The 12,104-nt window shown below is 33.5% G+C and overlaps 3 protein-coding genes across 4 annotated transcripts; all 3 read right to left on the bottom strand.

The window, feature by feature from the left end:
* Positions 1 to 1,314: 1,314 nt before the first annotated feature.
* On the bottom strand, positions 1,315 to 6,363 carry LOC145758883 (tyrosine-protein kinase Fer-like). Of its 2 annotated transcripts, XM_082572571.1 has the most exons (18): positions 6,228 to 6,363; positions 5,869 to 5,991; positions 5,273 to 5,446; positions 5,062 to 5,161; positions 4,860 to 4,983; positions 4,729 to 4,794; positions 4,420 to 4,557; positions 4,217 to 4,333; positions 4,035 to 4,154; positions 3,480 to 3,693; positions 3,349 to 3,423; positions 3,097 to 3,291; positions 2,916 to 3,035; positions 2,690 to 2,862; positions 2,483 to 2,577; positions 2,311 to 2,428; positions 1,973 to 2,253; positions 1,315 to 1,900 (listed from the first exon to the last, which is right to left on the bottom strand). In XM_082572571.1, exons 1-18 carry the CDS (start codon positions 6,309 to 6,311, stop codon positions 1,758 to 1,760), a joined length of 2,460 nt encoding a protein of 819 aa, XP_082428697.1. In that variant the 5' UTR covers positions 6,312 to 6,363; the 3' UTR covers positions 1,315 to 1,757. The 2 variants fall into 2 exon arrangements, with proteins under 2 accessions (XP_082428697.1, XP_082428696.1); XM_082572570.1 differs by having other exon boundaries at positions 2,311 to 2,577.
* Positions 6,364 to 6,426: 63 nt separating this feature from the next.
* LOC145758885 (uncharacterized protein C14orf119-like) lies at positions 6,427 to 6,912 on the bottom strand. Its single transcript, XM_082572573.1, has 2 exons — positions 6,696 to 6,912; positions 6,427 to 6,636 (listed from the first exon to the last, which is right to left on the bottom strand). The coding sequence occupies exons 1-2, from the start codon at positions 6,831 to 6,833 to the stop codon at positions 6,427 to 6,429; spliced, it is 348 nt and encodes a 115-aa protein (XP_082428699.1). The 5' UTR covers positions 6,834 to 6,912.
* Positions 6,906 to 9,444, bottom strand: LOC145758884 (zinc transporter ZIP11-like). Its single transcript, XM_082572572.1, has one exon. The coding sequence runs from the start codon at positions 8,048 to 8,050 to the stop codon at positions 7,109 to 7,111; it is 942 nt and encodes a 313-aa protein (XP_082428698.1). The 5' UTR covers positions 8,051 to 9,444; the 3' UTR covers positions 6,906 to 7,108.
* Positions 9,445 to 12,104: the final 2,660 nt, after the last annotated feature.

Below are 12,104 nucleotides of genomic sequence, written 5' to 3'. Positions count from 1 at the left end.
TAAGATAAAGTAGAAATGCCTAACATGCACAAGTAGCTTGTACGTTTAAGAAGTTGTCATTATTGGGCCTTAAACATGAATAGAAATAGTTTAAGAAAAACACAACTCACAGGATAGAACAGATGGATTGTAAAGACTATTGTTTGAACCTCGTACAATGCCGCCACTTTTCTTTAAGAGTTACAAGTCAAAAATTTTCTGGGCATCAACATTGGTGTGAAAACATGGGGTTGAAAACTTGACTGTTATCGCCTCATAGGGGTAAGTGTCTGAAAACTCTGAAGTTAAAAGATGTTCTAAGCAATGGCAAATCTGTAATAAGAAAAAAAAAACAAGATGATGATCATGTTACCTCAACATACAAAATTGTGTAAGCTTCTTGTCCCACACAGTGCCGAATTACATTTATAGTTGTTTGTGCAGTATTCCTTACTATAAACAATAATTATCCCAAATATTTACAAACTACTTTATACAATTGTTATTTCAAATAATCACAGTATATAACTTTTAGTCTTTCTATCAGTCCAATTCTATAAAACAAATTATTACCATCTAAAAATGCTGATTTTCCCTCCTCTGGGTTCTTCTGAGATTTTAAAGATTCTTAAACGAGGCGTTTGCAGGTCAAAGTGACTAGCTACTGTAATATATATTGTAATACTTAAAACAAATAACAGCTTTTTTAATGTAACCATCTGACAAAATATTTTTGTTTCTAAAGGAAATAACAAACAAAATAAATAGCTTAAATCGCTGTCAGTCTAACAAATTGTTGTTTAAACACAAAAAAGCACAATTTGCTAATTGTCAAGCATAGCCAGCTAGCTAAAATTTAACAATATATTTATGAAATAAATCTAGTGTCAGACTGTCAAACTCTTAAAGCGACTTTTAACCCAATTAGGGCAACAAGTCGACACTTTGTTTAAATTAACAGAGCTCTTAGTTAGAGTCGACCTGCCAGGGCTATGAATGCAAAAAATGGCGAAATTTTTGTACCTTACCCTAATCTTCCCTTGCAAATTTGGAGCATCGTCCGCTAAGTTTATAAAATGCGGAAAGGACAGACTTTTTATTATCTTACCCTACATTCCGCATTCATTTTAGTACTACCCGTTTGAACCGGCGGGCGACGCTCCGAGATTAAAGCTTTGAATTGTTTTCTACACTGTTCAGATGGTTGAGTTAACCTTTTTTAATATAAAAATGACAAACTATATTTGTTTGTTAAATTGTACGCAAATTCATATATTTCAATTTCTAATAATTTGAAAAAACTCAAGTCTCACATGAGCAAAAGTTGTAGCAGAAATGCGAGTGACCTTATTTTAAATAATAAAAAAATTAAATTGTATTGGTTATCCTCGATTACTGGTTTAAAAATATAAAGATCGCCACGTAACAATCAAAAATATTGTTATCTTGTTATAAGTTAATCTATTTACACCATTTTTGAGACAGTTAAATGTTGAGGTTTATGATTTTGACTAGCTTGTAACCAACAATCGAAACGGTCAACAGGGACAACGAATTTAATCGCAATATAAAACTTTTAAAACAATAAATCATTTTTCAGTGGACTGCATTATAAGCACAAACAACTCGTAACAAATTACTACAGTGACACAACATATAAAAAAGTGCAATTAAGAAACTTGATTAAAATACAAAAACTGCATAATATGATTACAGAATATAAAAACTTTACAGCGGACATATTGTCTAGCATCAACAATTAATAGAATGATTGGTTTTTACATTGTTTTAAGTATGCTGTTGATGGTCTTAAGATGACTACTAAAGTGCGGTCTCCTGTTTTCATCATAATCCCAACATCGCATCATTACATCATTGTAGTATTGGTGAGGGCACAACCTTGGACATGACATTCGAAAACCTACAAAGAAAATGTTCCAGCAGTGTTAGCATGTTCGTATTTTCTATAGAAATTAATAAAGTTAACTTTTACCATTTTCGACTTGATCTCTGGCTTGTTGATTTGTCATATTTGGATAGGGTGAAGCCCCTAAACTAAAAACCTCCCAGGATAATACCCCAAAACTCCAAACATCACTCATCGAGGTAAATCTTCCATAATTCATGGACTCAGGTGCAGTCCACTTCATTGGAATCGATTTCATGTTTCCGTTGACTGAGTAAACGCCATCTTCCTCCTCTCTGGACATCCCAAAATCTGTTATCTTAACGACAGACTCTTCTGTAACTAAACAATTGCGAGCAGCCACATCCCTGCACAAAATGGACAGTGAAAACCTTTTTAAGTTTAAAAAATATAAACAAAATTACCTGTGAATACATTTCTTTTCCTCCAAATAACTAAGACCCGCACAGGCGTCTCTACACATCCTCACCAAAGTTCTGGTGTCAAATTCTCTTCCTTTAAGATGCTGGCCCAAATCTCCCCCTAATATATACACAATATAGTCTGTATAAAATGGGATGTATAATGTTACTTTACCTGTTACAAGCTCCATAACAATGTAGATTGGTTGTCTGTCCGTGCAAACGCCCATTAATCGCACTATGTTAGGATGATCATACCCCTTCAGAATTCTAAACCGAAGCAGTTTTAAATGAAAAACAATTTTTATGACTTTAAGTTGCATGAAATTTAAGCCATAGCACAACAATAAAACAAACAAGAACAACACTTTGAAAGTCAAACCTTGCTTCTGCAAGGAACTTGTCCCTCGTGTTTGAATCAACGTTATCCCTGCAAGTTTTTACTGCAACCCATTCATTAGTGGTTCGTAATAATCCTCGATGAACCTCACCAAAATTTCCATTTCCCAATTTATCATGAATCTCAACATCATCGTGAGTTAATTGCCATTTATCCTAATAATAACAATATTAAATATATAAAAGTATATAAACCCAAAACAACAAACCTTGCATATTGGGGACTCCAAACAACAATTTGTTTTGGTGGACAAAGGAACCTTTTTGGTGTGATGATATTGAACTAACTCCACTATCGATGAAAAACTTTTGTCTTCAAACTTGTAACCCTTGGTTTAAAAATTTAAAGTTAATCGAGATATTTTGCTTTTAATATGAGATAATACTTACACTTTCTGAAGCCTGGAGTTTGAAATGACGAACCTGACCCCCACTCTTAGCAGATAAAACCAACTCACCCGGAGAGTTAGTACTTTCCCTTAAAAGAAAATCTCCTTCGTTAACAAGAAGCTGACATGCTTCACCCCGAGGGATTGTTCCATGAAACCAAATCTGTTCTCTGATTGACTTTTTTATGTCATACAACTAAACATTGAACGTAGCTTTGTAAAATATATTAAATAACTTGAACAACTATCTCACCTCTGGCCCACTTTCACTCGATTTTGTTCCTGGTTTTATAAATTTGATCTTTAATTTCCTAAAGCTAAATATGTTCTGAAACAAAACAATTGTGTTAAAAGTGCCCACTTTCCAACAGAAAAAGTACTTACTTTAACATCCAGTGGGCTTTTCGTATCTGAACTAGAAGTTGTTGATACTGCATCTAATTCCGGAAGGTCAAGACCCGGGGCTGGAACGTTGTTTCCTAACTGGTCGAGGACATATTTAAGTTGCTGGTAGGCGTTTTCATGTTTGCCTAATTCAAGTTGTTCTTCAACTAACTTCAACTTAGTGGAAGACAGTTCTTGCTGCTTTGCCATCAAGCTAAACGAAAAACAAATAAAGCAACCTGCAAAAACCTTTAAAATTTTAAATATTATGAATACACAGTAAAAACATGCAACATTAAAAAGTAAAAGACCTCAAAATTTTACCCAATATCTTCAGCTGTAAAGAAGCGCCTTTTAAGAAACATGCAACAAAAAATAAAAGGGTTAATTTGTGAACAAACTGGTTAATATGCAAAAAAATGGTTAATTTGTGACACCAACTGGTTAATTTCTAAACAAAAGATGGTCAATTTGTAATACCAACTGTTTTTTTTTGTAAAAGTAACATGCATGCTAATTGTTCTACCATGCATACAGATAACAAGCGACACTCACGAAAGATTGTCAATATTTTGAGCAAATTGCCCAAACTCTTGTTCGAGAGTGACAAGTTCACTGTTATGATCCTCCACTCGACCTTGAATAACCTCTATATCATCCTGGAAGCTGTGTGACCTACAATCAAGGTCAAGTGTGTTACTTGCAATGACATTCTGCCAACAATAAACAAAACTTACAAATGCTCCACTCCTTGTAGGCTCAGAGAATTTAAAGAAACTTGACCCTGTGCCAAGACTGACCCCTCTCCTTGTAAAGGTGAAAAGGTCACAGAAACAGCAGGTTCCAAAGGTGTTCTGTTACCATAAAAAACTTGTAGTGTTGTTACTAATACACTTATATAAAATAGCATTTACAACTACACTTGATTGTGAAATCATACCTGTTAATTTTGACAAAGTGGTCATACTCAGACAGCTCATTTATGGTTCTCATTGTGTCTTCTGCCCCCTTGTGACTACCAACATAAATGTCGTTACATGGGGAAGTAAAGTTTAGATATTCAGATAGCACTTCCTTTCTGTGAAAAGAATGAACAGTTCTATTTTTACATAGATATAATATATTCTACATAGATATAATATAACTTACATAGATATAATATAACTTACATAGATATAATATAACTTACATAGGTATAATATAACTTACAAAGGTATAATATAACTTACATAGATATAATGCAACTTACATAGATATAATATATTGATTTTCCATATCCTGAAGTCCGCCTAAAAGCTCAGGCAAAATGCTGGTTCTAAACATTTCATAAACATTTTAATATAACTTGAAATAAAATACAAACTACAAGAAGTACAAAACCTGTAAAATTCTTGGTGAGTTTGAGCCTGGATGACTTGTAACACATAGTCATTGTGTGCATGGTGAAACTTCATCGTTGTTTTCCTGTACTTATCCTGAGCTTTTTCGATTGCTGTCAGTTTCCCTAAACACAAAGAGTTAACAGTTTACCTCAAAGTTCATGATTTGATTAACCACCAACATTCAACCACCAAAATAAAACCTTTCTCAGTTGCTTGATCATACAATTTATGAGCTTGTGCTACTTCGCTCTCTAACTTTTCGTAATTTCCTTGTTTTTTGTTCAACTCTGTATGAATTACCTGAATAAAAATTGTCGGGTCTTTGCATTTAAGAACAATATAAACAATATATAACACAAAATCTTTCACACTATAGTTACAGCCAGTATACATGGAATAAATTTAACATACCTTTACTAAATTGTTATCTATTCTATCTCGGTTGTCTGCAAAAGTTTTTTTCATGTTAATTTTGTTTTTAATTAACGAATTAAGTTTGTCAAAAGTTGAGTTTTGAAGATTGTCGCAATTTTTTTTCATAGTTTGGGCAACTTGCGAAATTTCATACAATATTTCCTTCCATGTCTAAATAATGAAATCATATTAAATTTTATTCACATGTTACCACATTAACTTTGTATACAGTTACTTAAACAACATTGCTACTGCATTTCACTACTTATTCATTTTTATTACCATAAATCAGTTTTTAAAATCACATTTTACAAATATTTTGCTAATACCTGGGTAAAGTTTTTTTACAAACATTAATTTTTTCAGTAAAAGTACGGTTTTGGGCATATGTAAGTAACATGTTACTTATTAAACTTATAGGTGGTGGTTGACAACAAAATTAGCTTTGATAAAAGTAAATTGATCATTTAATATGGTAATTTCGTTAACTATAACAATTTTGTCTCATATACGTTTTTCTTTTTCTTTAAAGTTAACACAAAATAAACAATTTTTGCAATAACAGTTAATTCAAACGTAACATATTTACTTACATTGTATACTTGACTCTCATAAGGTGGTTGTTCAACTTTTTGTCCCATTAGAGCGAGCTGAGTCAAGTTATTTGAGTATTCTCGATCATATTTAATTCGTTGGCCGATTGTTTTCTTCATTACCTAAATGACAATTTAAATTATTCTAAAATAAAACCAAACAAGTTTGAAAAATATTTTAAATGGTATTGCACCAATTTTAAACCATTCCTAAGTTATGCATGTCTAAGATATGATTGACCCCAACCCAGTCTTAAGTTGCACAAGTTAAAAATAATATTGACATTGCGTCAGAACAAAAAAGTTATAGGTTTAACATTGCCTTTATAATAATCTTCAAATTTTAAGAACACAAATACCTCCAAAAGTTTGATTTCATGATCTTGAAGTTTTATTAAAGCTTCATGCGAAGGTTTGGCAAAAAGAGTTTCACAAAATTTCATTTTTATTCCTAATTCTAAATCATCTTTTAAAAAATAACGTTAATAAATAATTATAATAAATTTAAAAAAATTGCAACATTATAAAAAAATAAATTGTTTCATGTTTGAGCGATTATTATAAAGTGGTCGTGCTTGATCGAATTCCAGAATAAAATCGTTCAACGAATACTGGATCACATGACTCAAGTCGATCAACCATAAAGTTTCTTGCTTGTGTGGACCATGATTCGAACCATTGTCCAAACAACCGGAGTTGACATTCAAATATGGATGGAGCTTGATTGTTCATGTTTAAGTTGGACAACGAATCCAGTAAAAACTCAACCTTAAAAAATAGAAATTTAAAGAATAAAAAAAAAATAAAAAAAAATAAAAAAATCCAACCTTATTAGGTAGAGCTTTTTGTATAAGATCTTCAAGAAAACTCTGTCGTTGTCGTGGTGACCATGTTTGAAACCAGTGAAGCACACAATTTATTTCTTTTAAATTTGAACTTTGAACTCCAGGGGTCAAACTTTCCATATCCAGGGGTCAAACTTTCTAGTGTTTCCAAAATCAAAGTTTTAAAAAAATTAATTTTAGTAATTATTAAAAAGTTCACAAATCTGTAATAAATAATTTTGACTAAAATTTAAAAGTTTAAATATTGCACAAATGTAAATCTATGTAATGTGTAACATTTGAATCAAATTGTAACATTGCAGTGTAATACTAAACAGCAATAAAGTTGAAGTAAAACTCGTGTACTAATAAGCTACAAAACTAGCACCATTAAATCATGCTTAATTGGGCAAATGTCAACCCAAGGTCACATCGAGAACCATCATGACAATAAACCCAACTATAGACATCGTTGAGGCTAACTTTCCGTTGCCATGACATTGCGATTCAGGTATGATGTCATCGTTGACAACCCAGACCATTGCTCCTGCTGCAAATGACAGAGCATAAGGTAAAAGGGGCTCGGCAATTCCCACAACGATAGCCCCCAATACCCCAGCAATGGGTTCAACCATGCCGCTAAGTTGTCCATACCAAAAACTTGTCCAAACCCCAACTCCAGCGCCCCGTAGTGGTAAACTTACAGCCAATCCCTCCGGGAAGTTTTGGATTCCAATTCCAAATGCCAAGTTCCGAGCTCCTTGAAATGTAGCATGAGGTGATTTCCCTAAAGCCCCAAACGCCACCCCAACAGCAAGTCCTTCTGGAATGTTATGAACTGTAATGGCCAAAATTAACAACAAAATACGTTTCCATGACAACAACTTCTCTTGCTCAACCTCAGTTTCCCCAACGTTTCCGTTTCTTTCTTGGGGTAACTTGGCTTTTCTTCGTTTTAACACAGTAGCGCTTTCAAAATCTTCCGAAGACCGAAAGTTTTCTGATTCGGATTTAACTTTTGTCATCGCTGCAACAACATTGGTCGGGGTCCCAAGTCTTTGAAGCATAACATCAGCAAAAAATACAAATAATGGCCCTAAAGCAAAACCAATAGCAACTGGGAAATAATAATGGTTGCCATAGTAACCAGATTCTATAGCTAAAGAAATTGCAGGGTCGAGAAGTGACCAATAAGAAGCCGCTAGCATAACCCCAGCTGCAAACCCAAGACTGCCATCTAGCAACCTCCGGTGTCCGGAATCAAATACAAAAACAACCGAAGCTCCGAGAGCAGTAAGAAACCAAGTAAAAAGAGTTCCTTGTAAAGCTTGCACAATGGGGGAATACCCTTCAATCATTTTAACAGTGTGTAATAAGGCTTAAAAAGTGTAAACTAATAAATAAAAAATAAAAACTTCTGTTTAAAAATCAACTAAATTGGTAAAAATAGTCATGGGAAAAAAACAAGACATAAAAAAAAACTTCAACAAAACAGAACGTTAATTGAGTTACAGAGTAAAATTGTTTTTTTTTAATTAGTTAGGTGTTATATATAAGGATTACTATGATTTTAAGTTTAATAACTACCTTATAGAAAGAATGATTTAAAATCATTTGTACAAGCATATAAAATAAAATACAGTTTTAAAATAAATATGACCAATGTATACAGGGAACAAATTATGAAAGCTCTATTAGCGTCATCGCCGGTTTAAACAAGCAATACTTAAATGAATGCGGAAAAGGGCAAAATGTACAAAAAAAGATTACGGTAAGGTTTTAAAAATTCTGCCTTTTCCTCATTTTATAAACTTTGTCGACGACATCAATAACGCTCGAAAATTCTGTCCTTTCCCGCATTTAGAAACCAAAAAGACAACGCTAATAAAGCTCCAGAATAAAAAAACGTTTAATTAAAGACAAAGTAGCTATTGGCCATAATCTTAAAGTATTTTAACAGTTACAGTCTGGAAAATAGGGCAGTTTTCGACGAGATCTCATGCGTGCAAGCATAAAAAAATGCGTGACCGCGCGTGCACGCGTACTAAAATTTCCGATCTACGCGTGATATATGTTATCGTGTTTAAGGCATCAGTACTGCGCGTGCACATTTTTTTAAGACACCAAGCGTGCAAAACGCTAATTCCAGGCGTGAACTTTTTTTACTGAAAAAAATCTCGTGCATGCACGCTGCCCTACTTTCCAGACTGGCTGACAGGGACTATACTAAAGTCCGGGATGCGAGATAGTGCGGGACCGTATGTAAACGTTAATAAAAATTCGCAGAATGCGGGATGGAACGGCATTTTTGTACTTTACTGCGGAATAAATACAGTATTTACCTCAAGGTCTTAGGGATAATGTGGGATTAATTTTAAAAGCATAGAAATGAATAGAATGATGCTAAAACTACTATAAAGTGCAAGGGAAGATTGGGGAAGGGTATAAAAATCCCGTCCTTTTCTGCATTCAGCGTCTTTTTGTTAAGGTTTACATTTTTTCCCGCACTCCGCAACCTTTCGTATCCCGTATTTTAGTACTACCCGCTGACAGTACTTTATTCTGTCATAAAGTTAGTAAAAAAGGTTCCCATCTAGCCATAACAGACTTAACTAATATTAACTTTAACTAAAAAAAAATATTTCGTATTCTGGCAGGCTTTAAAGCAAACCATAATAAATAAACCAACTTACTGAACCGTCGGAAATGAAACAAGGAAATAAGATGACGTTGCAGATGCTAATCCGCTATAAAATTTATATTTATTTCAGTATCTATGTAGTTTATTTACACGAGTTTTTATTTTACTAGGTCCTCACGATATATTCCTAACAACAACATTTCCATTATTAAAACAAAAATATGGCTCATATTTCTATCAGCCTAATACCTCCAAACCTATCTAATTCCGAATCCGTGAAAAACCGAAAAAAGTACTTCCAAAAAAGTAACAAAGGCGGAAAACAGTGTTTCCAAAAATTAATACATCAACGCAAAAATTTCTAAATAGTATTAACTTGTAAGCTTTATCCTCACTTAATAAAAAATAACATGTTTTATGCCATTCTACTCTAAATTGCCATGATATCACCAAGTCAGCTTTTTTGTTTGTTTTTAAAAAGTGTTTAAAGCTTTTGACTATACATTCAATTATTCATTTTTAATAAAATTAAACAAAAACATTTAAATATAATTTTTAATAAAAAAATATAGTTTTATAAAAAAACATGGATGCCATCAATAAGATCATAAACGGATTTGGATATTTTAGGAAAAAAATTTCATTTACCGTAATTAGATAAAGCCAGTAACAAAATCATTACAAGAATGGTATCACAACAACTAACGTATTTATATCAACTCAAATGAATAAAAACTTTGACAGAATAGCATCATAGTAGCAATTGCTTCCATAGTGAAAATAATATTAAACTTATTTAAATAAAAACTGCTATAAGATTCTCCTATCAGACTTATCTCAAGTTGGCTGTAAAATCACAACCGACGGAATAAGATCGCAACCGACGGAATAAGATCGCAACCGGCGGAAAAAGATTACAACCAACGGAATAGAATCACAATCGACGGAATAAGATCGCAACCAACGAAATAAGATCACAATCGACGGAATAAGATCGCAACCAAGGGAATAAGATCGCAACTGACGGAATAAGATCTCAACCGACGGAATAAGGTCACAATCGACGGAATAAGATCTCAACCGATGGAATAAGATCACAACCGACGGAACAAGATCACAAGCGATGGAATAAAATCTCAATCGAAGAAATAAGTTTACAATTTAAAAAAAATATAAAAAACGCGAAAATCGCATTGGCTGTTTATATAAGATTACTGTCTGTTAATTTAAAACCAAATACTTAATAAGACAATTTTTATTAACCCCTTACCCAAACCCTCTTCTGGGAAACGCCCTTTATTTTCAAAAGTAATATTAGTTGTCGGTTATGACCTTATTCCGTCGATTGCGATCTTATTCCGTCGGTTGTGATCTTATTCCGTCGATTGTGATCTTATTCCGTCGATTGTGATCTTATTCCGTCGATTGTGATATTATTCCGTCGGTCGTGATCTTATTCCGTTGATTGCGATCTTATTCCGTCGATTGTGATCTTATTCTGTCGGTTGTGATCTTATTCCGTCGGTTTAGATCTTATTCCGTCGATCGCGATCTTATTCCCTCGGTTGTGATCTTATTCCGTTGATTGCGATCTTATTCTGTCGGTTGTGATCTTATTCCGTTGATTGCGATCTTATTCTGTCGGTTGTGATCTTATTCCGTCGATTGTGATCTTATTTCGTCGGTCGTGATTTTATTCCGTCGATTGCTAATTTATTCTGTCGGTTGTGATCTTATTCCGTCGGTTGTGATTCTATTCTGTCGATTACGATCTTAATCTTTTAAAATTAATACTGAAAACCAGATTTTATTCCGATATGGTATTTGTTCTTCATACATCTATTTGTCAAATCATCAAAATCGGTATATTATATTATTATCTAAGAGGTTATATTAAGTATAGGGTCACTTTACGTCATGAGTATTATTCCTAAAAAAACTTTAATCTGGTAATTTGAGCTTAGTCCTTTTGTGGTCATATTACTTGCATGAGATTCCTACACATCCCCAAAAACATCACATTAAAAACCGGTCGTACTTATCACACACAAAGCTACACAGGCCATAAAGGAAACACACAGAGCCACACAGGCCATAAAGGAAACACACAGAGCCACACAGGCCATAAAGGAAACACACAGAGCCACACAGGCCATAAAGGAAACACACAGAGCCACACGGGCCATAAAGGAAACACACAGAGCCACACAGGCCATAAAGGAAACACACAGAGCCACACAGGCCATAAAGAAAACACACAGAGCCACACGGGCCATAAAGGACAACAAATTTACCACACAGAAAAAAAATAAAACTCATAAGGTGCAAGGGCATTTGCCAAAAGGGGGTTTGGGCTGGGGTTAATAAAAAGAGTGTCATTGTCGGTATTTGGTTTTTAATCAAATTACAGTACCCGAATAAACAGTTTACACATCCAATGTGGTAATAAACAAAAAAGTAAACTAAAAACACTTGGTTATGAACAATTTTTAACCAAAATTTCAACTAATGAGTCAAAGTAAATGATTCCAAGTTTTTAAACTGTTTATGAATTTTGGCATAACCTCTTTCTTTTGAAATTCGATAACCTCCAAGAATATTCAATATTTTTAATGAATTTAATTTTCCAAAAAGTTCAAAATGTTCAGTAGTCAAACTAGAACAACCATTAAATGTCAGTGATTTTAACTTCATAAATTTTCCGTCACAACCTTGCATAGAAAACAAAGAAATTTCACATTTTGTCATTGATAGAATTTGAATGGAATCCG

The sequence above is a fragment of the Corella eumyota genome, chromosome 7 (genome assembly GCF_963082875.1).
Source record: "Corella eumyota chromosome 7, kaCorEumy4.1, whole genome shotgun sequence".
NCBI lineage: Eukaryota > Metazoa > Chordata > Ascidiacea > Phlebobranchia > Corellidae > Corella > Corella eumyota.
This window is presented reverse-complemented; position numbering and strand designations above follow the sequence as displayed.

What these genes read in the sequence shown, in the direction of transcription:
- LOC145758884 (XM_082572572.1), bottom strand. Translation starts at nt 8,050, where the DNA reads ATGATTGAAGGGTATTCCCCCATTGTGCAAGCTTTACAAGGAACTCTT.
- LOC145758883 (XM_082572570.1), bottom strand. Translation starts at nt 6,311, where the DNA reads ATGAAATTTTGTGAAACTCTTTTTGCCAAACCTTCGCATGAAGCTTTA. An exon ending in AATCAATATATTATATCTAT is followed by an intron (nt 4,558 to 4,728) that starts GTAAGTTGCATT and finishes TTCTTTTCACAG; the next exon opens with AAAGGAAGTGCTATCTGAAT. An exon ending in AACTCCAGGCTTCAGAAAGT is followed by an intron (nt 3,036 to 3,096) that starts GTAAGTATTATC and finishes TTTTAAACCAAG; the next exon opens with GGTTACAAGTTTGAAGACAA.
- LOC145758885 (XM_082572573.1), bottom strand. Translation starts at nt 6,833, where the DNA reads ATGGAAAGTTTGACCCCTGGAGTTCAAAGTTCAAATTTAAAAGAAATA. An exon ending in AAAAAGCTCTACCTAATAAG is followed by an intron (nt 6,637 to 6,695) that starts GTTGGATTTTTT and finishes CTATTTTTTAAG; the next exon opens with GTTGAGTTTTTACTGGATTC.